This window comes from Cygnus olor, chromosome 4 (genome assembly GCF_009769625.2).
Source record: "Cygnus olor isolate bCygOlo1 chromosome 4, bCygOlo1.pri.v2, whole genome shotgun sequence".
Classification (NCBI taxonomy): Eukaryota; Metazoa; Chordata; class Aves; order Anseriformes; family Anatidae; genus Cygnus; species Cygnus olor.
Window position 1 is genome coordinate 56,589,665 of NC_049172.1, and position 26,315 is coordinate 56,615,979.

The 26,315-nt window shown below is 34.9% G+C and overlaps 1 protein-coding gene across 7 annotated transcripts in view; it reads right to left on the minus strand.

Annotated features, from left to right (window-relative positions):
* Positions 1-26,315, minus strand: part of PCDH7 (protocadherin 7) — a 284,971-nt gene that overhangs the window by 145,423 nt on the left and 113,233 nt on the right. For 3 of the 7 annotated variants that reach the window (XM_040554826.1, XM_040554825.1, XM_040554828.1), the window contains one exon: positions 2,272-2,488. The exons of 1 other annotated variant lie outside the window; for it this stretch is intronic. In XM_040554826.1, coding sequence (XP_040410760.1) covers positions 2,272-2,488 — 217 coding nt within the window. The remainder of the gene's footprint in view (positions 1-2,271; positions 2,489-26,315) is intronic. 3 more of the 7 variants (XM_040554827.1, XM_040554829.1, XM_040554830.1) reach the window with 2 other exon arrangements.

The window sequence follows — 26,315 nt, forward strand, 5'->3', positions numbered from 1 at the left end:
CATTAATATTGAAGATTACATTATCAGAATTTGAACAATACAATTGTGCTTAAAATAGTTAAAATACAAGTGGACTTAAAAATCTTACTCAAATGTCAGATGTTACATATATGGAGGAACAAAAGTACATTCTATCCTGTTCTGTCATTATTTATTGATTAATGGTAACAAAAAATTTCTGGAGGCGGATAACACCCAACTGTTGAAATCTTGTTTTTTTTAAATGTGACATAAAACTCCAAAAGTCTGTAGAGTATAATTTTCATCACAATGTCACCCACCTTTCAAAGGTCTCAGTTCAAGGTTTTATAAAGGAGAAGGAATCCTTGATTACTATATGCAGGTCCTGCCATACAATAATTTTTTCATGATACTTTTGATTCCAGTCAGTTATTCGTGTAATAACACATTTGCCTATATGTTTCTAACTATTCTATCTATAGAATACTATTTTTAAAACTGAATCAAACAAGTTTATCCTACCAAATATAAGTTATCTTTGAAAAAATCAAAGTAATGTTTAAAATACTTCAATTACTAGAATGCATTGCCAGTTTCAACATCAACTAAAAAACTTAAATAAACTGGTTTGCTTTCATTTTTCACACCACTCAAGCACTTTTCATTTTCAGTTACATTTTAGTAAGGGGGTTATTTTCATTGGCTACAGAATATACTCAAAATTATGTTCAATTGTTGCTCTCCAGTTTTTCCCATATGGTTAAGTCATACTCCATGTTAACACGCTTTCTGAACTCAGAATTTCAAGTCCAGCAATCAACTATACTGCTATATGTCTAGGGAAATGAACAAATTGTTTAGTTTGATTTTCTTAACCAAAGTCTAACCACAAAACAGACAATAAAGTAATCATCCTATTTTAGGGTTAATGTCTAGAAATCTTTTTTTCTGCCATTTTTCTTGTAGTACCAGTATCATTTTTTCCCCTGTCACTCACACAGAAAAAGTAAACATAAAGAGAGATATTCATACAAACAACCAAGTAGAATACATATACACACACACTTATACATAACCTAATATATCTTATTTTTAGATGGATAATACCATCTTCTTTTTCAATTAATTGATCATTTATTGGGGGAATATACATTATAAGCAATTGTAGAGTGCTACAGACATTCTTCAGTCATTTATACTAGATTTGGCAATATCTTACCATGGAAAACAATATACCTTTATTGGGTAAACATGTCTATCTCAGGAAAGACAGAAAATGAAGAACAATTAACCAGTGCTGTAATCTCTGAAAAACTAAAACATGTGCTTATCCAAACTCATTCAGTCAGTCTATACCAGAAAATAGACCACCCCTCTTGAGTATACCCAACAATTCCAATTGGATTAGCAAACCCATTATTTCATTGGTCATCAAAAATTTGCACACTTTGACATACAGTAATTTATTTTATTGTTTATGGACAAATCAAAACTCAATGAAGTCAGTGCCTGACTTCATAAAACTTTAGATGAAGGCCAGTAAGTGGAGTGCAGTAAATCATTCAGGGTTTATGAAATATATTTCAAATTGAAAAGATTTTTTTTTTAATCTAAATAGTTTTAGACAGAAAAGAAGAAATTTAAATTACTTTTATTTTGTAATTGATGAAAAATTACTAGAGCATAAATAAGGAATCAAATTTTTCCCCTTCTATATAAATAGATGCTGAATTTGAATGAGATGTTCTAAAAATACTGTACAAAATAAAGTGAAGAAAAGGAAAGTAACATCCTTCTTTTCTAAATAATGAAGAATGGACTTAACACTCAGTGTTACTTTGAATACAGGCTATATAGCATTTTGGGGGAAAAGAGAATTCTCTAGAGTGGGGTTTTTATATCCTACTTTCTTTCTGCTGACACTGGACATATTACATTCTGGGAAATTTCCTAAGTAGCTGTTGAATCAAAAATGGAAGGAAAAGAAGATATATGGTATTTTATCTAAAATGAAAAATATGGAATTTAATTCAATTACCATCTCCCCAGGCCTCTACTGGTATTTTGTCAATGTTTTAACTGCTTCTGCAGTATAGATTTTAATACATGTAAAGAGAAAAAAGTGCTGGGTTTATTAGTAGTGTTATGTTTCATTAATTCGTGTATCTGGATTTTAACAAACTTTAAAATAAAATAATTACAATTTAACTATTTAATATATTTATTTATTTTTAGGACTGACCTTTCAAAAGTCTACTTAGTATCACTTGCTAGTGAGATTATGTGTGTGAATGTTGTGTTTGCCCCTACCATTTTCCATATGCTCTGCCTCACCAACACTGCCATCCGGCGTAGTCCTTTCGTAGTTGTCCTCTGGGAGTGGAAGGGCACCCAGTCTTGGCCCTGATGAACTCTTACTGCTTGGTGTTTCTGACTCCTCCAGACCGCTGTCATAGCAACTCTGCAATGACCCTTGATGTGGGTCCTGAGGCTGACTCACAACAGAAAACGTCACTCTACGAAATGGCTGCAAGAGAAAAGATTCTGAATGTCACTGAAAAGTTCAGTCTATGAACAACTGATTCTCAAAACATGACTTAAGCAAACTAGTATTTCAACATTTACTCATTAAACAATTTTGTCTAATTTAAATCAAACAGTAAGTACAGTCCTGAAAAGACCGCTGGACAGAGTATCTGGGGTCTTTTAGTGTCATAAACAGTCTAGAACCATCATGCAGTTTTGTATAGACTCCTTTCAAGCAGCTGCATAAGCTAAGCAAACTATTTTACAATTATTTATAAATTCTGTTCAGTTTCCCTTACTCAATAGTAATAATTTGAATGGAGTTTATATCAGACTGCATAAAAGTACTTGACAGTATGTATAAGAGGGTATGGGTGGGTATAAATGCTCACAGGTAAACTATATTGTGGGAATTGGCAACATAGTAACACATCCATAATGCTTCTTTAAAATCATTTCCTGTGGTTTTAGAAGCTAGTTGACACCAAAAAGTTGGCGGGGGGGGGGGGGGGGGGGGGGGGGGGGGGGTGAGGAGAGAGAAGAAGGGGGAAATGGGAAGGGGAAGGGAAAAAGAAGTACGAGTTCAGTCTCTTAGCTTCTTTGCCATAAAATTCAGTGCCTGGAGAAAGGGTGTGTTGCCAGCTAACTTAATAAAGTCTTTAAAGTACTGCAAGTACAGCTGACACCACATGTTTCCACTGGGACCGTACAAACATAGATTGTTATAGATTTGTATTCATTCAAAATGACAGATATTACTGTTGCTCTAGAAGTCTACACGCTGAACTTTGGCATTTGTGAATATTCCAGGAAGTGGGAGAGTGGATCCTTCAACATTTCTGAGGACACTAAAGGCAGGCGGGATATTCAGTAAGAAACTAGTGGATTCTCCTAGGATTTAAACTGCACTTCAGCAGTAATGATACATTTACTGTTAACAAGGCTAGAAAAACACAGAAAAGCATCTGATATTCTAATAAAGTACCTAATTTCACCACGTAGATTTGTATGTCCAAATACTGTGTACATATTATATACATTACATTAATACATATATTATATACATATTATATATTATATATTATATGTATTATATACATATATACATATATTGTATATATGTATACATATATGTATTATATACATATATACACATTTATTTGTGTTTACATACATACATAATATGTGCATGCAGATATATACATATTCTAGAAAGCACCTTCTAAAACAAATACCAACTGATCCTTTTTATAAGACACTCTGCAGACGTCCGTGTTTAGAATGTGAGGTCTGAGGGTACTGCCTGTCTTCATATCAGATGTGTTTCCAGCACTATGTTAGAATGAGACATAGGCATGCATCACCCCTACTGGCACCTCTCGTCACACTATAAAGTGGAAACGTGTATGCACAACAGAAGGGAAGAAACAGCAACTACAGCCACTTATACAAGTCCTGATGAACAGAAGTCCACATTACATTTAGAAGTAGAGGGCTGGAGTTTCAATCGTAATTAGTATTTTTACAGTTTTGTTTAGATATAATATTCAATGCTGATGATAAAGAGGCAGAACTACAAATATAACACTAAGCCTTCTTGGCACAAGTAGATCAGAACTTTATAATGTTGCTATAAATATGAGAAAATTCTAAGCTACAAGTCATGATATTCTTCTAGTGAGTCTTTGACCTTTTAAAGTTTCCTATTCTTCAGCTGGAAAGTGCTTTTATAGCAATTTAATTTAAGGCTTCATAATATATCAAATGCGAGGAGAATAGAGGAGCAAAACAAAAGAATGGAGAGCACAAATAACGCAGATTAAAAGAGCACATTAAAAATAGACTTGCTGCTCCTTTCACTGAAGTATGAGGAAACAATATAAATCATACAGGAGGATTAAAACTGCTAGGTTAAGACCCTAGATCTACTATATACAACTTTAATATTTTTCCCTGTAGATTCTCAATAAGATCTTTCTCTTCCCCAAGTACTCAGAAGGAAGCCATTTGTTGAGCTGCACAAGAATTCTAAAACCTTTCCAACTGACTTTAAATCATGATGGAAGGACAAAGACCTTTAAAATAACATGTCCCACAAAATATCTGTGTCATTTGCATTACACTTTCATATTTTAATAGGTTGTGTACTGTATTACCGACAATTTGCACACATTAAATTACCTCAGAGAAATAACTAAATCAATGTGAAGATCAAGTATATTTATCTAAGCTATAGTTTTAGAGGTGAACAACCAATTTTCTTCCATCATTTCTTTCATTGTTGTTTTTGCTTTTGGAAACAATCATTTCCTTTCTTGTGCTCTCCACAGGTTGACTTCTAAGTATATAAAAAGATGCCAGACAAAGACAGTATTTCATATCTTGCAAGCTGGCTCTGCTGTTTCTTTCCAATTTGACTATTCTCAGATCAGCCCAGTAATTTGAACAAAGCTGTAGTTCTGTGACTGCATGCAGAGCTGCAGTCCCTCCTGCTTGTTTCCCAGTCTGCTTGCATTTGCATACATATGGCATGCTGGAGGTGCCCCTACATTTACCCTGCTTTATCATTGCAGAAGTGTCTCTTGCAGCTGCCACCGTGCACCCAGTGGTGCCCACCCCTGCCCACCGCTTCCTTACTTTTTGATTTCCCTCCACAGCCATTCCTAGTTTAAAGATCTAGAAGTGAAATCCCTTTCTCGCAAGACCAGCTGTTGGTCCTCGGGGTCTATCTGCTCCTTCCCAAGCCTTTCAGTGTCAAAAACATCACCTGGTCCCACATGCTCTTCACCCTCTCCCATCAGAGACATGTAGCCACCCCTTGATACAGTCAATGTGATCCCTAGCACTGTCACCAGTGCCCAGGTGGATGAGGAGCAAGAGTTGATAGTCTGAAGGTGAATAAGCCTCAGGAGTCTCTCCAAGCCATCCTGCATCTGAGCACCTAGCAAACTGCAAATCTCCCTAAACATCAGGCTAGGTCAGTAGATGGGGACTCTATGCCCCTGGAGAAGAGGGTCTCTGATGCTTCCTCAGGCAGAGTTTCCTAGTGCAGATGAAAGAGCTGTCTGCCCTGTGTTGCAAGAAATCACAAACCTGCAGTCTCCCCCTTCTTGGCAGGCTCCCCAGTGAGCACACTCTCTGGCTGTAACATATTCTGTGCAGTCAGGGGATCAGGCTCTATGGGTGGTATATGGGTATATATACATAGTATGCTAAATAGTATTTAGTGGCAATACATATATATGCTTGGAGTGGAAGAAATCTGCTTTCAGTTAAGGCATCTAGGTATGTAAGGAATATTCGTATACTAGTTCTCAACAGGAAACTGTATTTTGCTTTAAAACAAGATCCAGCTTAAATCACACAGCTTATCTTTGAAATGACAAGCTTTTGTGGAATCACACATACAGTACATTATCTCCCATATTAAATATTATAGAATATTAGTAAACATACTTAATATGTATTGGTAAGCACATATGTAGCATATACATTTCAGAAAAAAAATGAACAAAGTTAGCAATAACAGGTGCAAGACCAGCAATTTTTAAAGTGTTTAGCCAAGTTCCATTTTCAGAATTTGCTTTTTACTGACAATTTATGATAGCTAATGTATATATTAAAACGGATCCAAAACTTCCACTTGACTAGAGTTAAAGATATACATTTTCACTGATCATACTGACGCTACAAAAATAACTTTACAAATCCTTGTTTTGGTCAGTACTTAGGCTGTGAACTGTTTGACAGACCAAACCATCATGTAATGAGACACTGTATGCTGTAGCTATATATGCATCAATTACTACTAAGTTCTGGACCAACGATATAAACTTTGAGAACCTCACACAATTTGGATTTACTTAGACCTTGTCCCACAGGTTATTCCTGAATATCACAGTATAACTCAAGTAAGGAATTAACTGCTAGAGATACTGTGACAAGTTTAGAAAAGTTGCAAATTAAGGAGGCAATGCTCATAATTTCCCACAGACAGCTGCTTTGTTCGCTTGTTACCAAATTCATTGAGAAAGCATAAGAAGGTCCATTTGAAAGGCCCTATAGACCTATATGTATATAGCCATGTGATGAACTGGTAACTCTCAGACTCCCAGTGAACCACAGGCCACGGTTTAGGAACCACTGTTTAAAAGATGCTAAGTACCTTTGGGTACAGACTACCTCTGAAGTAGTAAAGGTAATGCACTGCAAATCAGAGCTAAGCTCAACAGAACCTACCCTTGAAATATGAAGGTTCTGCCCCTTATTCAGGTATCTCCTAGGAAAATCACACCTGCACTGTAGGTAACTGTAGATAACTGGAGAGCATGATGCTTAGAGACACTGGAAACCTCGAAGAATTCAAGGGTGGGATGCAAAGCCTATCGTAAATAGTTACAACATACCTGAATAGTGGTCCTACTTACAAAGTATTCAAAAGACTAGTTTGGGATAACCTCTTTGAAATTTCACATTAGAGACAAATATTACCACTCTCTCTTTAGGGTTTTGCTTAAGGTTTTTATGGTTTCATTTAGTAAATGTTCCGCCTCCTTTTTCAGATATAATCTCGTAGCCAAGACACACTGCACCATAAACACTCTACATCATCTGCAGTTACTACAAGAACCAGAGGGATGCAACTTAACACTGGAATTAAAAGAAACCATCACAAATTTTAAACATTTCTAACCCTTTTTCCATTTTTCTTAAAATCTGTCCTCACTAGATCACAAGCATCAAACACCTGGTTATCACATTAATAGTAGTATTGTCAATTAAAGTATGTTTTGGAAACCAGTATCAAGAATGTAGGACCTTCCTATTTCCTTTCCCATACTCTTTAAAGAATATATGTTGTTCCTAGATGGCATATAGAGAAGAATATACAGGACAGTTGCAAAACTGGATTGTTTTATAAATAAGGCTGAAAATCCGTAAGAATATCATGAATTATTCTCTAAACTAAGAGAAATTTGACATGCCTTTACTTAGTTATTAATAATGTGCTTTAAAACAGATCCAGATGTTCATCTTGCTTTTTTTTTCTCAAGTGCTGAACTGAGTAGGAATTATCTGACACGAAACTAACACAAGTAACATTCAGTTCAGTAGAACCCATATAGCGCGTTCCATGGAATATTAATGAGTATGATATAATGCTGGTGAAATCTTTTCCCAATGAATGATGTACATGTTTAATTGTTATTCTGCAGCATTAATTACACTTCTACTGCCAGTATAAATATCACAGTTCTGACTTCTATATTGCATTACTTCTGAGAACCAAGTCTTCTTTGGCAAATGTATTGCTAAATTTGAGTTCTTCATGTCTCATGGAATAACACCATGGCCTGTGTTTGCTGACTAAAAGAAACAGATATTGATAATAACACATGTTTTATACCTATGTAGTTAACAAACACTGCATCTGATGAATTTAATGGATTTTAAGAACAGAAAAAATTGGATATCCTTACTGCATTTTACAGTAACACCATATATAAAACACCATATACTTTAGGTAGTATAATTTGAATAAACATAGCAATAGACAGAACTGTGGGTCATAAACGACACTGATTTTTTATATACTTGGAAAATTAAAGCGAGAATTTAATTATGGTACACATTTTTACAATGACAAATGATTATATCTTAAAGTTGATAATACAAAACTATAGGATTGCTAAAAAATGCCTCTGAAAAGGGCAATGACCTGTACTGTATATAAAACATAGGAGCCCTTTAATTATTACTAACATGAACATTTAAAAGTTAAATGAAATTTAATCCCTATCAAGAAAATTATGAGCACTAAAATGCTGATACACAATAAATGATATTTATACATCAACTGCTATGAATGCAAAATAAAAACAAACAAACAAAATGTAAACAGGAATTTTTTTTCCTATGCAGCCTAATCTTTGTTTAGATCCCAATTGGTGAAACTTTTGAGGTTTTAAAGAAAACACTATAGTAATGAGACAAACTGAAGAGAAGAAGGATAGATATCAGGAATAATATCTTCAAAAAGTTAGTGGTAAAATACTGTTTTTCTCTGGCACTTATTGCAATGTCAGGAACAAGGATTTAAACCATGCTGTAACCAGGAGAAACAGACTACATCCTGAATTTGTTTCCATTGATAACATTTCACAGAAAAACTGGCATGAAAAATTTCCAGGTGCTGACGAACTAAGGCACATGCCCATGTGGGGAGAGGAGAGGGTTATGTTTAGCTTCATCCGTTTTCAGTCCACACCATTAACACAGCTCCATCTGCCAGAACTGTGAATGAACACGGTAGAGCTGCTTTTACGCAAATAAGCCCACTAGTTTTCAGTTTGTCTTTCCTAGCAAAACAGCAATCCTTAGCCTTTACTACTTTCATAGCAATCATTAGTAACAATAGTCCTTACTGGATTCACAGCAAACAACACTTTATAGGAATGCAAGAGATCTGATTATTTTCTCCCTTTGAAGGTTGATTAATTTTCTGGTAACAGCATGTAGAATTATTCCAAATTATATCTGATCATGGAGATGATCAGATCATGGAGAAAAAAATGCACCCTTGCAATATACCCCAAAGGTAAATCACCAGTTCTTCCTTGTTTCAGCTGTACTTCATGAACCAGATATTTTCTTTTCCTCTCACCAGCAGAACAAAAACTTCTGCAATGCCAAATACTGACTTATTCTGTGGTACAGAGCTTATCATAGTCTGCATTGATTAACTCTTCTTTATCCAAGCTAGAAAGTAAAATTGTATTTCAATTCATGACAAATCCTAATTTCAGAGGTAGGAATCAAGAGACAGTCTGTGGATAGACTAGGTGAAAGCAATATAACCATATAGCTGAATAAGGCTTAATCGTGACACTTCTTCTCCATTACGATAAAGATTTTCCTTTCATTTTCTGAAATTATTGTTTTGCATCTTATTTCCTGCTACTTCACATTGTTCAGGGATGATATTCTATCATAGTTTCTGTATAGAAATTATTATCAGTTCTGTAAATACAGTTGGTTCAAATCCTGGTTCACCTGCTTCAGCGGCGGGGTGGAATACTCAATTCTTTTTATGGTTAATTGAGAGCGAGGGTTTTCACCCTTTCTCAGCAAGTTACCTCACTATTGATTCTGGATACAAAGTGGATGCTCTAAAGTGTAACAAGGGACAGTTAGCAATTTTCTCTCTTCATTACTTAGCACTTGGATAAAAATAGCAAGATTCTATCAGGCCTCCCTGCTGCTGCAACACATTCATCTCAACAGCACCAGGATTTTGAAAAGATTTTAAACAACTGTAAAAAGCGATCCAAGAAGCAACTTAATATGTTGAGAAGCATAAAAAATTAGCCCAAACCGAGTACCAAGCTAAAGCAAGATACATTGTTTTAAATAGTTCTACTAGCTCACCCAGTATTAGCATGGGCATTACCCAAAACCCAGGAAGATCAGCAGTTGAAGTTCTTGTTTTTCCCTAACTCTCATATTGGATGACTTCCCACTTTAAAGGGCGCGTGATGTCTTCAGCCATGATTTAAGCTGGCCAAATATCTATCTAGCTCAGATTTTTCACTGAACCACAGAACAGTTTACACTGAAAGGCACCACTGGAGATCACCTAGCCCAACCTCCCCGCTTAAAGCAGGATTACCAAGAGCACTTTGCCCAAGGACATGTCTGGTCAGGTTTTGAGTATCTCCGAGAAAGGAGACTCCACAGCCTCTCTGGGCACATTGTTCCAACATTTTGCCACTCTCATAGCAAAGATTTTTCTTATATTTGAATGGATTTTTTTTTTTTTTTTTATTAGAGTTTGTGCCAAAGCACAAAAAGCACTGGTGATGAGTCAAACCTAAATAATGTTATAATTCCATTTAGCTTCACAGAGTCAATCAATGTCAAGACTAACACAGCAACTGCGAGATACATATAGGGTAGATCTGAAAAAAAAGCAGAAGAGTTACATCAACTCATCACATAAATTCAAAGTGTTTCTTTAAGCCCTTGAATTTTGATAAAACATGTCATTATCTTTTTCTTTCTATTCATTCTTAATTGCTGGAAGCTTGTTGAAAGACAAACAAAATATTAATGAACAATTACTATTCTGCATGAATAGATTCAACCCACACAACTCTTTCCCCCATTCAAATTACATATTTGTACTGTTCTAAGTTTCTACCATTGTGGTTAATATAAAATTGGCAGGAAATTAAATTAAACAGGCATTATTTTTCAATGAGAAGCCTGAAAAACCCAAGACAAGTACTACAACAGGAGGGAAGAATAGAAGAAACACACTGATAAGAATAACCAACTTTTTCTTTTAAATTCAGCAAAAGGCAGTAACAATTGCAATTTCAAACAAGAGTTGAAAAAAATTAGAAATATTTTGATATTACAAGCTCTCTAGCTAGCATCACCTGCAACAAAGGGAGATTAGCCCAGCCATCAGGGAAGAATTCTACAGACAGCAGAAGCACTCTCCATCATCACTGCCCTCACTCTTGGTAGCATCTTTGTTAATTTGAATTGCAGTTGCATGTGGGCTCCTGGTCATGAGCCACAAGCATGTTTTGTTTGCTCTGTATAAACAGGAAATACAAATTCACTAATATCTATTTGCCTAAGCCCAAGGGTACATGTTGAGATTTGATATTCAGGGAAAATATTTCAGAATGCATTTTACATTACAGGCATCTTTTCTGTAGCATCCAAACATGTTTTTCCTTTTAAGTTCAATGCTTTTCCCAAATATCTTATCTCACTGATCATCCAGATTTGCCTTTCCGAATCATGACAATTATTTCTGAGCAGCCTAAAATCCTTTACATTCACCTGGCTATGATCATTAAGTAGATTCCTAGTTACTTTCACTTCTGTTACAAGTAAATAAACAAAAACCATGCTTATTATTTCCATCAACAGAGAAGACACTAAAAATATGAAAAGCATCCCTGTCTCAAAGACATAATACTGTTTTATGACAGAATCCTCCTATCAAAATATAGCACACAAGTTCACTTACAAAAATTAAGCAAGATTTAGAAGGCTTTTAACAAAGCCAATATTCTTATCATTTCGCAAGAGCTCTTCTTGGTACCTATTGAAAGATGAGCATAAAGAAACCAAGAACAAATGAGAATCTGTGGCAGAGATGGTCAAAATAATTCCATTATATTTTCGCCTGCTCATGAAAATACATTTATTGTCAAGTTATCATGTCAGTATCCCACTGTTTGAGAATTGTTAAGAACCAGCCATCTGTGACCCTGAAGCACTGATATTTCTGCTACAAGAAAGTAGTGGAAGCAACACTTTGTCTTCCCAAGAACAAATAGGACATGAAGTAAGATTTCTATCCCATTTTATTCTATTTTCTTTAAAAAGGGGTTGTCCTAAATCTTTCATGTAGATTAAGCACAACTTCAGTGGATCTAGATCGTTTTTCTGAACTCATTCATTAGATTTCAGTATTCCACTCCAACTCTTTCTAAAAAGTTCCATTAAATTTTTCTGAGTACATTTGTTTGACTAAAATGTATTGTTAACATGGAGGAATAATATCTATTTAGCTAATTGTCATTCAGGTACCTTCTACTTGCTACTTCTACCTTCATAATGGCTAACACTTTCTTCACTTCTCAACTTTTCTGTGACCGGATCATTGTCTTTTCTTGACATCTTTGGAAAAGGTGGTTTTCCTGGAGTTCTTTTGGTTTTGTTATTGTTTTACTTTTTTCTTTTCTTCTGCCCATCAGCAGAGAATTTACTAGTCCAGGGTTATCAGTTCACAGAGACTGTTAATTCTGTTACATCCTAACTCACAGCTTATGTACGAAAAATTTTTATCTCATCTGTTTTCTACATTGTTAGAGCATATTCTAAATTTTCTCATTGTCTCAAATATTATTCTCTGTAAAAAAAAAAAAAAACTACCCAACTTCCATCCTTCATTCATTATTAATTGTGCACACATAAATACTGGTCCCACTGCTAATCAGTGCTATACTGCTCAATTCTTTCCATGCCCACAACTAGCCACACACTCTGCCCCACACTTGCCCTATTTTTAATTTACAATGGTACTGTTACCTGGTCCCTCATTCTAAGTAATATTCCTATCTACCTACTCTTTCTTTACCCTTAAAAATTACACAGATTTGTTGTGTTCCCCTCCATCCCCCACCCCTTCACTGTATGAACAAAAATACAAACCCTAAAATAGAGTAATTCTCCTGAAAGAGATCTGCAATGAGAAACATGGATATTTTTGATGTACACACAGTAGTAAAGAATTTTCTGAGGCTTGCAGTAATTCTTGTGTTTTTAGAAAACATCCTATCATCTCAACCATGCAGATATTTGGGTTGAAATCCTGAGCAGCTTCTCTTGAAACTGGAATATTATTAAAATAATGTGCTCCAAGGAAAAACAATATAACTCTTTAGCCTAGTTATCAGGCACTACAAAGCCCTAAAATGGGATGTGCAAGTTCAGAGTCCTACTTCCAAAGTTATATATGCAAAGCTGCCCTTAGAGAAAGGATAAGACCAGAAAGACTGTCCACACACATTTTTGTAGGATGATGATCCTTTTGTTGTCTGTGGTCAAAGTGGGTCTAAATGAGATGTGATAGATAAAATGAATCCAATTAAGCAATACTAATATACATGTATATATCATTTGAGGTCCTGCACACATTCTATTTCATGTAAGTATGCATACATATATGTATGTCCACGCGTGTACATATATATATATATTTATAACTACGGAACAGTTCACAATAGAAGTACATGGTCTATACAGTATTGTATTATAACTCTTCATTAAAATTTTAGGTCAGATTAGGTATGAGCTATAGAAATTAATCTCTTCATTGTCCCCAAATAATGCACCTCGCTATCCTTGGAAGAACTACTCTGAAGCAAGTAAGTTGGACTCTTTTGGAATCCAATTAAAATGACGGATGTGAGCTAAAAGCATACCTAGATAGCTTGAACTAACAGGAGCTCAGTTTACAGGATCAGACTAAAGCTAGTCCAAAGAAAATACAAAAAGCATACAGTATAAAAACAAGCCTCAGTACCCACAGTTTTACCACACAGGTCCATTTCTATTGTGCCATTATTTCCTAATGTAGGCATAGACTTTTTAGAATTTTTTTGTATGTTTTGTTTTTCTGCACAAAGAGAGGCTTATGTCCACATTTGTCAGAATGCCATTGAAATCACAGATCCAGATAGCTAAAGCATAAACAAACCTTTCAAAACGCCAAGGTTTAGTAATAAGAAAGCATTGATGCATAAGAAGTGAAGTATTTCAGAATGTAACTTCTTCTAAGTAATGAAAAATATCCTGCTGTTGAGATGAAACATTTTTAATACATTGCTATTAGACCATAGTATTCTATATAGAACTCATTAGATAAATTGGGAAAAAATAGCTATCAATAAAGATTTGAATTATTAATGCATACATCAAATCCAAGTGGAACTTTTTAGTCCTTAAACCTCACCTTTTGATTGACTTTACCTGCTATCATTATTAAAAAGATTAATTATTAATACTATTGAGAATATTCTCTTTTTAATGCCTGTTCACAAGAGATGCTGGACAGCGTGAATGAGAGTCATGATATCTAATCTTAGGAAAATTCAGCAATAACTCCTAGAAGAATAGGATCAAATTCTAAATATACATTAATATGTAAGTCAGGCATTTCAAGTCTAAAACAGCAGGTATGTAAACACAGATTTTCATGCACTTTCTGGGAGATTAGGAATAAGCATTTCTTTTTACTGGTCACCAAAACTGTATCAATGATGACATATTTTGCAACATATGCAGTCAAACTGTTTTCCAAAATTAGGTAATAGGCTCGATTTTTTTAGTATTATTATGCATCATGTAGTCCCCTATATCTGTTTACTGTTCATTCAGCTAGACTGTCCAAATTGTTCTCTAAATGTATTAAATTTAGAAGTACATTGATTTTTGAAGGGTCGACTTAAGGACTGACACATTTTGTATCATGACCAATTAAAAAGGTATAAAAATCTAAGACAATTAACTATGCTTCTCTAGAGAAAGTCGAAGGACAAAAATATAGAAATATATCCCATCTAGGAAGATATTGGAAATAGGAAGAGAATGGAAATATTTTTCACTGAATATAAAGTAATTTAAATTACTTAACTTTTAGACACTTTTTAACACTAAAGTTAGATCAAACAAATGATGTTCTTGGTGAATGCTGTAGCTATGCAACTTTTGTAATAAACATGCCACAGGTTCAAAATATAGGCCTTGAGATGGAAAATGGTTAGTTTTATTCATAAAATAGGTATTTGAAAATGCAGTACAGATTTAATGGGGGAAAAAGAGGCATGAATGAACATAATAATACAATTTAATTTTCATCAGGATTGCATGCGCTTTCATTATGAAAAACAGACTGTTGGAAGAAATACATTTAGAAGAAGTAACTGAAGAGGAAAATGATAAAAAGGTAGTTACAGACAAAATAATGGATGAAGTCTGTGTCCAGAACTATACTCCAAGGTTAATCGCATAGACAGCCAAAGGTGTAAGTGTTTGTTGTTGTTGTTGTTGCTACTTTATGTGTTTGATTTTTGTATTTTACATTTCTACTGGAAAACCTTTAAACTGCTTTTACTGCAAAATCAGAATATACTTTTTGTAGGAAAATATTCAGTGTAGTGGTTTGCAGAACAATATAGAATTCAATGGCTACTTTAAAATACAAACTAAATGGAGATGTTTACAGACAATAAGTTAGTTCCTAGAGGAATATCCCAAATACACAAATAAAAATACATTTTTCAAAAAGTAAGTACATCTCCTATTATGACCATCTGAAAAATTACACCTATTTCTTTAGGTTATTTTGTAATTGTCAGGGATGTCATTTGAAGCATATTAATTAAGTGAGAGCTGTTGAAATATGAAAATAGTCTTACATTTTACTTAAAATGTAAATAATTATTTGGGAATGTAGCTAATACAGTAAAGGTTCTTTAAACACACAGGTTCACTAGAAGTACTGGAATATTCATCTGCAAAATTGCTTAAAACCAATTTGTTACATAATTTTTACTGAATGAGAATGAAATGTAACAGAACTTTTTTTTTTTTTTTTTTTCTCCTCACCAAAACCTGCTGGTGAAGTTGTATGAAAACAACTTTTAAATTGTGTTTTCTTAGAAAAATAAATCTGGTATGTGTTAATCGATACGTGCTCTAGCCAGTTAATAGCAAAAACATGACTTTGAAGAAAGGCAAAGACATGACTGCCTGGAAAAGAACCGTGGGGACACTGCTAATTTCTTGGATGTGCATTCTTCTATTATCCTAAGACTAGATTTCTACATTTCATTTTCACATTCCAAATCAAAATCACTTTTATCTTTCACTTCAAACTCAGGTCCAAGAATGGTTTCTGACACCTTTCAGAAAGTCTCTTCTTAAGATTCTCATCTAAATAAAACCATTAAAGTTATGAAGAAAAATCCATTCATTATGCATAAAGTATTTTATAAAGTATATTGTAAAGCTTAAACCGAAAAGCAAGGTTCATAATAAAAGTAGCCAAAACTCTGTAGTCTTATTTACCTAAGTAGCACCCAACTACAGATAGGCTGTAATAATCAAGCTAATTGAAGTATTCTGGAACTGCTTAGCATAAAGAATATTAAAAATATGGTTACACTTGTAACATTTCATCACCAATTTAACAAAGTTTAAGTCCAAAACATTAGGTGTGATAGTCATCAATATGCAATAACATGTTAAATATGGAGACATATTTTCTTCTGTTGATGGATGGAGTGTACTTTTCAATGATGGCAACTACAGAATGGCGCAAGGATTCCCTGTCAAAAGATTCACAGAAGAGTTGAGGCTGGAAGGGCCCTCCAGAAGTCAACTAGTCCTGTTCCTTCCAAGACATTCTCAGCAGAGAAAAACTGTCTAATATTCATTAATATTTCTTTCTTTGCTTTTTTTTTTTTTTTTTTTTTGTCATGGGAGAAACATGCATGAATTCTGATTATCAGAAACATATATTTACTAAAGCTGATGTTAGTTGCTTTAAGCATTCTGAAAATAAAGTTGTAGAAAGGAATATGGTCTAGGTTTAATATATGGCTGGTTTTCATTGCATGTGTCAAATACAACAGACAACAAAGGATTTATCATACAATTTTTATGTGTCTGATAAAGGGTGAGTTCAAATTACAGTTCATTATCTACATTTTTATGTAGTCAGCAATCGTTCCTGTCAATCACATGTATACAGGCATTTTTTTGATCATAAGAACATTTTCAACATTGCCGATGAGTGCGCTGTTTGAGACTCAAGAAAGTTCTAAAACAAGTTCATGAACTGGAATTTGTGGTACTTTATTCCAGAGATATCGACCAGATGGGTAACTTTCAAGGTCATGAGGAAAAAGCAGCCTGATGGATTTTCTGAAATGAAACACAGGCCCACAGACGTGTACTGTGAGTGAAGGATGATTCGAAGTAGGCAGCACTGTCTCTTCAGACAGCCAAATTCATCCTTATTATGCACTCCCTCAAACACCCAGCTAAGAATGTGTTTAATGCTGTGACTGTAATTCAAGAGACCCAATCTAATGCTTTCTGTCTGTTCCAAAGAAGTTTTAAATATTAACATGTTATAAAAAAGGTGCCAAGTGGAAATAAATCATCTGTTACGTGGTGTCACATATAGACAAATACCAATTTTGCCCAACCACCTCTCATTTTCTCCACTACCAAAGAATTGTTAAGTACCAAAAGCAAGAACTGCTTTGGATACTTCATGTAATTTTATTCTTTCATTGTGCAGTGTCATGCAGAAAATAAAATGTAGGCTTTTGGATAATTAGATGGGATAATTACAAAAAAAAAAAAAAAAAAAAAGAGAAATGATATTGTTTAGTCAAAACATAATTAAAATCAGATTTTTTTTCATTCTAAAGCTTAGCTTTTACAGTAACATCATTTAAAAAGAAATTACAATCACATAATGAAAATATCACATCATTTCTAAAAGAATCATATAATGAAAATATCAAAATTCACCAGCAAAAACACTCTCTTTATTTAAAGTGGTCATTTTCCACAGGGTCAGGATGCCTGCAGGTTCTGATGAACCATGCTGTTAGGTTCAGTACTGGGATTCTCCTAGGAGATGATCGCGTTTATGATTCACCAGGGAAACAACTCCTCAAATTTTGCCTCTGAACACAGCAAAAATAGCCCTTCTGGCAAATGCATCCAGGCTTAAATCTCCACCTGTCTTCACATCTACATCATAAATTGTGTTGCAGCACGAAGTCACCTGAGCCAGTTCAAAAGGACTCATAGCAGAAGGCTGCTTGAGTTTCTTAAGCACTCTTTATCTCTATTCATACTACAACTTATAGATGAATGGGTGCGATTTCCACTTTGAACTTTGCAACTTTCAGGATTAATTTTCATTTTCTTCACGTGAACGGATAAGCTTACAGAGGTCAAATCCTCAGATGATATAAATCGATGTACTCTGGTCTGAACTTTAAGCATTTGCTCTTTCCCTACTTATACCAAGCTGTTTTGCTTTTTCCAAACAAAACTACATAATGGGTAACAATATTGTCATGGCTACAGATAGTGTGGGATCTTTATTGGATGAGGCAGCATGCACTTTATAAAGCCAGCTGGCATTAACAGGAAAACTTTCTGGTCAATGCCCTCAAAAAAAAAAAAAAAAAAAAAAAGCACAAAAACAATGTATCAATCTCATCAACAACAGCCCTGTATTGCGAAGTCCAGAATTCAATGTAGCTCTTCCATTTGGCTGACTTCATTGCTGCCACTTGGCCATCTGGCCAAGAAAATTATTTAGCACTATATCAGCTTTATGTCTGTTACTTTCAAAGCACAAATATTTACATTTGAAGTTTGTCCAAATTCTCCTAGATAAGCGGTAGAAAAAGATGTTTCTCTTTTCAGTTCAGGACAAACAAAGCAGAAAGTCTGGGCAGATGTAGGAGAAAGAAATTTGGGGCTGAAGTTCCTTCCAAAAAAGATGTAATACTTCAAGAACTTTAAGGAATTCAGGACTTGCACTACTTTAAAGTAGATCTGAATAAATTGATTATAATCTGTGTGTGACACTGCTTTCCTAGGTTGTTAAATATGATTATAGGTTATTGGATCAAAGGAGAAGTAAAATTGTGGTCTGTGTATAATTCAATATATAACTGTTACTCAGAACTAAAAATGGAACTGTTTAGAGGCAGTTAGATCTATTCACTGATTTTTTTATTTATTTCATACCCTCAAAGATGAAGCTGTACTTTCTTTAAGCATTATGTAAAAGGAACAGAGAAAGTACAAAATCTTTTAATTGCAAAACAATTAAATGGTGAACACGATTACTTTTATTGCAGCACTATTCATATACAAGGAAGAAAGTTGAAAGAAAAGAAAAAGGATGCTGGGAAGTCTCTATGTAATTCCTGTCTCATCACGAATTTAGTATTTTTGCTTTGGCAATGTCTTTCTCAAGTTTGTAGATTCAAGACAAGGACTAACCTTTTATCTTTCTATAGTGGTTACCCTGAGCTTGTAAGTAGACTTCGAAAGTTTAAGGAAGAGACTGCTGAGAGCAGACATGGGAAAAACACACAAATTCATGTTAGTAGTATTTGAATAACTGTAGTTATTGTTAGAGGCTGCAACAACCCTAAGAATCTAGAACACAGAGGATATTGCTGATTTCCATATTTATCATTTGTTATGTATTTTCTTGGAAATTAGAACAGAAACTTATGTAAATATCTAGTCAGTGACCCTAACAGAAATATTTGAACATATCACTGACATAATCCTTCCAATACTGCATATCATTATGCAAATGACCATTCAATTGTTTCAAAGTGTAAGTATCTACAGATAAATACAGTAAAAATAACAGGGTGAGGAGCAGATCATTAAGACATCAAAAAAACTAACTGTGTCCAACCTTCGGGAATATATTGTGTGTTTGCTTTTATCTCAGTAAAATTTGTAATGTATATATGTGCACTCAAAGCAGCTCAATTTCACTGATCTATGTAATAAGTAAAAGCAAAGTTTCTTTAGCTGCACAATTATGCCACTCATTTAGGTTTGAAAAGACCCTTAATAGATCATCAAGTCAAACTATCCCCTAACCCTACCAAGTTTACCATAAGCCATGTCCCTAAGCACTACAACCATACATCTCTTAAATACCTCCAAGGATAGCAATTTCACCACATCTCTGGGCAAACTGTTCCAATGTGTAACTACCCTTTCCATGAAGAAATTCTTTCTCATGTCTAATCTAAACCTCCCATAGTGCAACTTGAGGTCGTTTCCTTGTGTCCTAAAAGACATGAGGGAACACATATTGTTTGGCCCTATAATTGCATCATCTAAATTTGGCACAAACAGATATTTTAAGACACACACAAAAACACCTGATAAGACACATGAAAAACAAAACAAGGCTTAGAGTGTTGAAAGACTATGCTATTTGTTTAAATTTGTTAAAGCCCAAGAAAATTATGTAAGAGATTTTATGTTCCCTTGCTTTTCTATTCCATTTTAATTCATACGAAGAAAAACTCTCCTTTTAGGCATAATAAATATCTGAAATCTTTCCTATATAGGTAAAAATGGAGTTCTAGTAAATGTGTATTTCCATGAAACGAAGTGTGTCTGTTTTTAGTAATGTATTTTTCAGTAACACCGATATTTCTAAATGCATTATAATTGAGCTGAAATCTGCAAGTAGTGTGATACCAAATATGTCATTTCAGGGCAGAGAAAAATCAAGACAAGTTTAATTCAGGTTTTGTGAAACAGTAAGGAAGGGATTTTGAAAGACTTCAAAACGGAATATTTTGCCTTTTTCATTCAGAATTTAGCTGGATTTCAAGATGAATTGAACAAATCATTTTATAAAAGGTAAATACTTTCCAGAACTATTTTGTTAATTCCATCTTTTCCTCCTACAAATTAAGTTTTCATTTTGGTAGGAGGAAAGTGTCTTTTCAGATTTTATTTTTTTTTGTCTCCTTATTCTCCCTAAGTGGAAAAACCCTACAGGTCCATAAGGTACCAGAACTATTGTATTTTTATGATCCCTGCACCAACCCACATGCAACAGACCTAATGCATTGAGATTTCCCGGATATAAAATCCCTCCCTACTGAATCCTACAGACGACAATCTTCCACAAAAACTCATTTTAAATGTACACATATAGACTTTAGGAAATTTCTTATATTTGAACGTACCCCCATGGCGTAAGTGTATTTACGCAAAGCATCATTTGTGTAATCCTTTCCTCATATTCACCATTTTTGTGATTCCCATCTTCTTCCTAACTGAAACCTTCTTAGTATGTCAGATATGCTGGTCTTTGGGCCAGCTGCTAGAGGTTACAGTGGCCATAATCCAGCTGGTGACCTTTTCCCTTTTGACAGATGAACATACCTGTCAGAGAATCTAAGATTAGTTTGCAGTTTAATATCAAGTGCAAAGATATGAGAGGGATGAATTGCTGTTGTGTGCTTCTGCTACCTCAGATCCATGTTACAAGGAATCACAGAATGACTGACGTCCTGGGGCCTCTGAAGGTCATCTTGTCCAACCCACCCAGAGCAGGCTGCCCAGGACCATGCACAGGCATCTTCTGAACATCTCCAAGGAGGCAGACTCCACAGCCTCATTGGGCCACCTGTGCCAGCGTTCAGTCACCCTCGCAGTGAAAAAGTGTCTCCTTGCATTCAGACAGAACCTCCTGTGTTTTGGTTTGTGTCCACTGCCTCTTGTTTTGTCTAGGATCCTGCTACCCTGGGCTACGTTAAGAAGAATATTGCCATCAGGGAGGTGATCCTGTCCCTCTAACTCAGCACTGGTGAGACCACACCTGGACTGTTGTGTCTAGTTCTGGGCTCACCAATACAGTAACAAAGACAAAAGCATAAAAATAAAAGGATATCAGGAAATGAGTAAATCAAATCAATCAATCAATCTGACTACCCATCTGACTACCCTATTTCTTGCCAAGTATTATTTTGTTAATAAAACAACTTATGGACTCTGTGGTTTTGGACTGAAGTAAAGCCCTTATGAGATCTAACAGAAAATACTAAGCAGTATTAAATATGCAAGTATGCTGACATAAAAAGCACTTAATATGAACAAGCTCAGATTATTTCTATGAGCTCAGAGGACTTCACAGATAAACTATTTTAAACATACAGCAATATTTATAGACAAATCATTACAGATTACTTCATCAAGGAATAAATCCAAGCTGAGAAAAGCAAAGTGATTTCTCCTTGTATAGGGCTCACATTTTTCTGTCCAGAAAATCTGAGTACATTCAGTCTCCTGCACGTAGGCTGTGAGCGTAGGCTACCGAGCCATACTGAGTCTCATATAACTGAACATATACAACTCTCCCACATGTGAGGAATGACCTACCACACACTAATTCAGACCAGTCTGGAATAATCCAAGTCACTGTGTATGTTCTATGCAATGGTTAATGCTGATCTACGCAGCAAGTCCAGATGCCAGGTAAAGAGGTTAAAACCATTGCTGATCAATTGGACTTCTCTCTTTTCACACTTATGTCAGACTTACGATCAAATAAAAAGTCAGTAACAGCAGAGGGAACTTTCCAGAAAGTTAAAGGCATTGCTCTGATTACTGTTATTATGACATACATTTGTGAGGACACAGAACATCTGAATGCAGTTTGTGTAATGAAAATGGTGCTGTACTCTTTTTAAACTACACTCCTCCAACTTCATCTTCTTTACCTTGCACACAACTGAAAAACAGATTCAGAGGGATAACCAGTCATGATACCTATTTACAAAGGAATTACAACACTACATCAAGTACCATCAAAATGTCAATGACAAGGATCAGATTCAGGTAAAACTCTGTCAAGAACATACTCCAGAATTACAAGTTGATTGCTGAGAACACGATTTATCTCTGAGAAATAACAATTGAACTGGCATTGCTGATTCCAAAATTCATTAAAATACTACAGGAAATGATTTCTGATGTAATACATAGGGTTCACAGCGCATAATGAAAAATACAGAAATTAAAATGTATTCCCTGCAAACTACAGAAAATATGTATGATACAAAATACGAAGATGAGAAACCACATTCTGCAACTGAACGTAAGAAGCCACATTCTATTCCAGCTAATGCCAAATGGAGTGCTCTCATGGCTAGGCCAGTACCATTCATTTTAGTAGTTTAGATTGGATGTAATAGAAAAATAGAAACAAACTCTGAAGAGTTCTAATCTGAAGGCATAAGTAATGAAAATTCAAGTTTTAATGACAATTAAGGAGCTTTTTGCCACTATTGCTTCCTATGGATTTTAGACAGACAGAAATGTACGAAGTTCCTATGATGGTCAACTAGCTGAACAGAATTCTTCTAAGTCTGGATGAATGCAAGATTTCTCTAATTGGAAAGTTAGGGTGGAAGGTAGCTTGGAAAACTGGAAGTTGAAGGCTAGAAGACTCTAGTAAAGTTTGTGCAGACCACTGAAGCACAGACCCATGTGTTAATGGTTCTTTTTCTATTTACCTAATAATTTGGCCTGCTAATATTTAATATCTATATCAAATTCAAGATACTTATGGAGTGTTGCCAATGACATGAAAAACTGAGATAATACAGTAAACGAGTAGTTGACCCTGCCATATAGCAGTTATGCAATGTATTTTGCAATGTTTCAGATATCTCTTTTATGCATGTATTTCCAACTCACCTTATCAGAACAGGAAAAACATGCAGCTCAAACTATTATTCTAAATTTCAATTGTTAACGAAGACTAATGAACTCTATAACTATTTCATTGGTTTATATTCATCTCTGGTTTGGATACTCATGAATTTGTATTTTACAATCAAAGGCAGATGCTAGACATCTTCATATTTAAGACGAACTAGACTGAAAAAGGAAGTAGCAAATTCCACCAGTTTCAGGCTTTAAAAAAGGTAAGAAAGAAACACGATGATGGAAAATTAGTATTATAGGCACCTCTGTTAATACCAGAGTCATGTTCTCAGCATACTGTAAAATGCTAAAACGACACCCAATCAGAGCAGAAAAGTTTGTAGGAACTAAGTTCAAAAAACATGTTATCATTTCATTGCTTTTCATGATCCTGGAACATAGACTCCTAAGCCACTTGGGTTTTTCCAACTATTTGAAGTTTTCTTATCTGTTCAGTCAGCAATAGCAAAATCATGGATAATTTCATCTTAAAGTTTATCCCAATATTTTTACTATTAAGTGTTTTAGCAAAAAGACAATTCTATTGCACAACACTTTCGCAATTACAACTCCAAGATATCAAGATATTTGTCAATACTTCACTCTTCTGAAAGATGACATTTTAGACTATGACATTGTAACTTACAAGCAAGCCAGAACATGAGTAAGTACTAGTGAGCTGTTATTTATAACTAACAATATCAAGCAATCAAAAACACAAGGTGTTAATGTGAATCTTCAGAGCAGCAGGTGATGTTTTAATTCAATTCACTTCACAGGCCATACAAAAGCATCACACTGGCTCTCTCCAGGCCACCTGATAAATAGTCAGGCTTTAACTCTGACTGTGGGCTTTCATAGACGGTCAATAACATTTCTTTTCCTATTCAGTCTGTGGCATCGCTATTTAAGATAAACATCAAAAATTACCTCTTTGTTATCGTAGATTAAGATCATTGACAGAAACGGACACAGTCATGGTTTCAGAAAGGGACTCTGGTATTCAATGCAAGCTGAACCAGAGCGTGACTTCACAGAAGGTATGATGGTGTAGAAAGGCATTAGTGAAGTTAGAAACAGTCTTCTAAATTGCAAAAAATCTCTGCTTTATCTGACCTCCCATATATAACAAGAACAGTCTTCCTAATATGTTCTGCTGTGCAAATTTGCCAATGCAGGACTGGAAGTGCAGTTACAATAATACTATTTCTTTTTTCTAAAGCACCTCTCATGAGTGCCACTTGCAAACACAGGTCCACAGAGTTTTGGGAGTTGTAAAAACTGATCCTCCCAAGTGATTCAGAGAACTATCTAGAGTGCAGAAGAGATGGATCATATTCTCAGGGAAGGAGCAGTGGCTGAAGATGGCTGATTTCCTCTCTAGGCTGTAATTCTCCAGCACATTGTAACTATCACTGAATTAGACTCACACTTCACAAGAGACTAAATATGAGCATAAATAGGAGCTACAAAGACTTTGAACAACCACAGAGGGCTATTAGAATTGAGATTGCTTAGTACTGGACATACTCAGCTTAAAAATTAATCATTAAATAATAAAATTAATAATTAATAATAAATATCTGTATATGTTTATACAGAAATTGGATAGCATCAAAAAGAAACTTGTTCTGTGTGCCAGCCTACATGTACTCAAGCCTCTCTAGCTGTTTTTTTCAAGAGTGGGAATTAGTTGGGTCTGATATATATGCCGTTAGATCTGTATTTTAATATAACTGTAAATGATATTAAAAAAAAACAGCCCTGACAAATAAAAAAACAACACCACAACTAATGAACTGAAGTTCTTGAAATACATTTGCAGTAGCAAGCCACTACAGTACTTGCTCTTTCCAGATAGCTCTTAAAGCAATTGTAAATTGGAAGCAAACCCTTGGCAGCAATAAGCCTTGAGTCTGCACTAACGTATTCTCCAACATTTGAGGCAGACAGAAATAGGAACACTTAAATTGTTGTGAGCAAGCACGGTAGCACGTGTCTCTTGGGGATAATGGGTCTCTAGTAAGTGAGCAAATGAGTGCCTCCCCCGGGCTTAAGAGACATGGTTTAACTATTAACCTCAGCTAGTGCAATTCTCTGCTATTTAGAATGCATGTTTTAAAATTCACAAGAGCAGAAAACATCTGTATGTAGGTGGGTGTCTGAGTTGGCTCCCAAAGGAAGGAAAAAGTTTGTCTCAGACAAACAGCACTGAGAAATACATGCATTTACTGAGGTACTCAGTTCTAGTCCTTAATAAAACTACTTTACGTTCAGGATAAGTAGTACTGGAGAAGATGCATTTAAAATTATTTAATGGAAATAATATTCAGTCACTTTTCTCCAGATATAATCTTTTTATTTTTAAGAAGGGTAAGAACAGCACAAAGTTATTTGTTTCTATCTGCTGCAGTTCTACTGTTTTTTTTTCTTGTTTTTTTTCATACACAATTCCATTTCCTTCTTGATGCACTATAGTAACACTGATTTCTTGCACTATTCTGAGGGAGAACTAGCATGCACATTCTTTGCAAAGAGAAAGGTGTGTCCTGACATCCCAAGAGCTATTGGTCTAAAACCACCCCATAAGGCCTACAAAAGATCAGAAACTCTTTTATGAAGTTGAATTATGGAACTAATTTTTTTCTTTCCAGGTCTGCATTAGAAACATTAAAAGGACAAATCATGAATCTAGAATATTAGCAAGAAATACTTTGCAAATTGGTGCAAGTGTGACAGTAGTATAGCTTCTAGTCTCGTTGTTTTATTTCAATGTAATGATGCATTATCTCTGTAAAAGGCAGTTTGACCCAATCCTAATGATATCAAGAGATTTGCATTGATTTGCATATCATGTTTTCACTTCAGAATAAATTTTCCATAAAAAACTCTGCCACTTTTTGTTTCAGATCAGTTAAAACATATTCTTTGAAAAAATCAGCTGG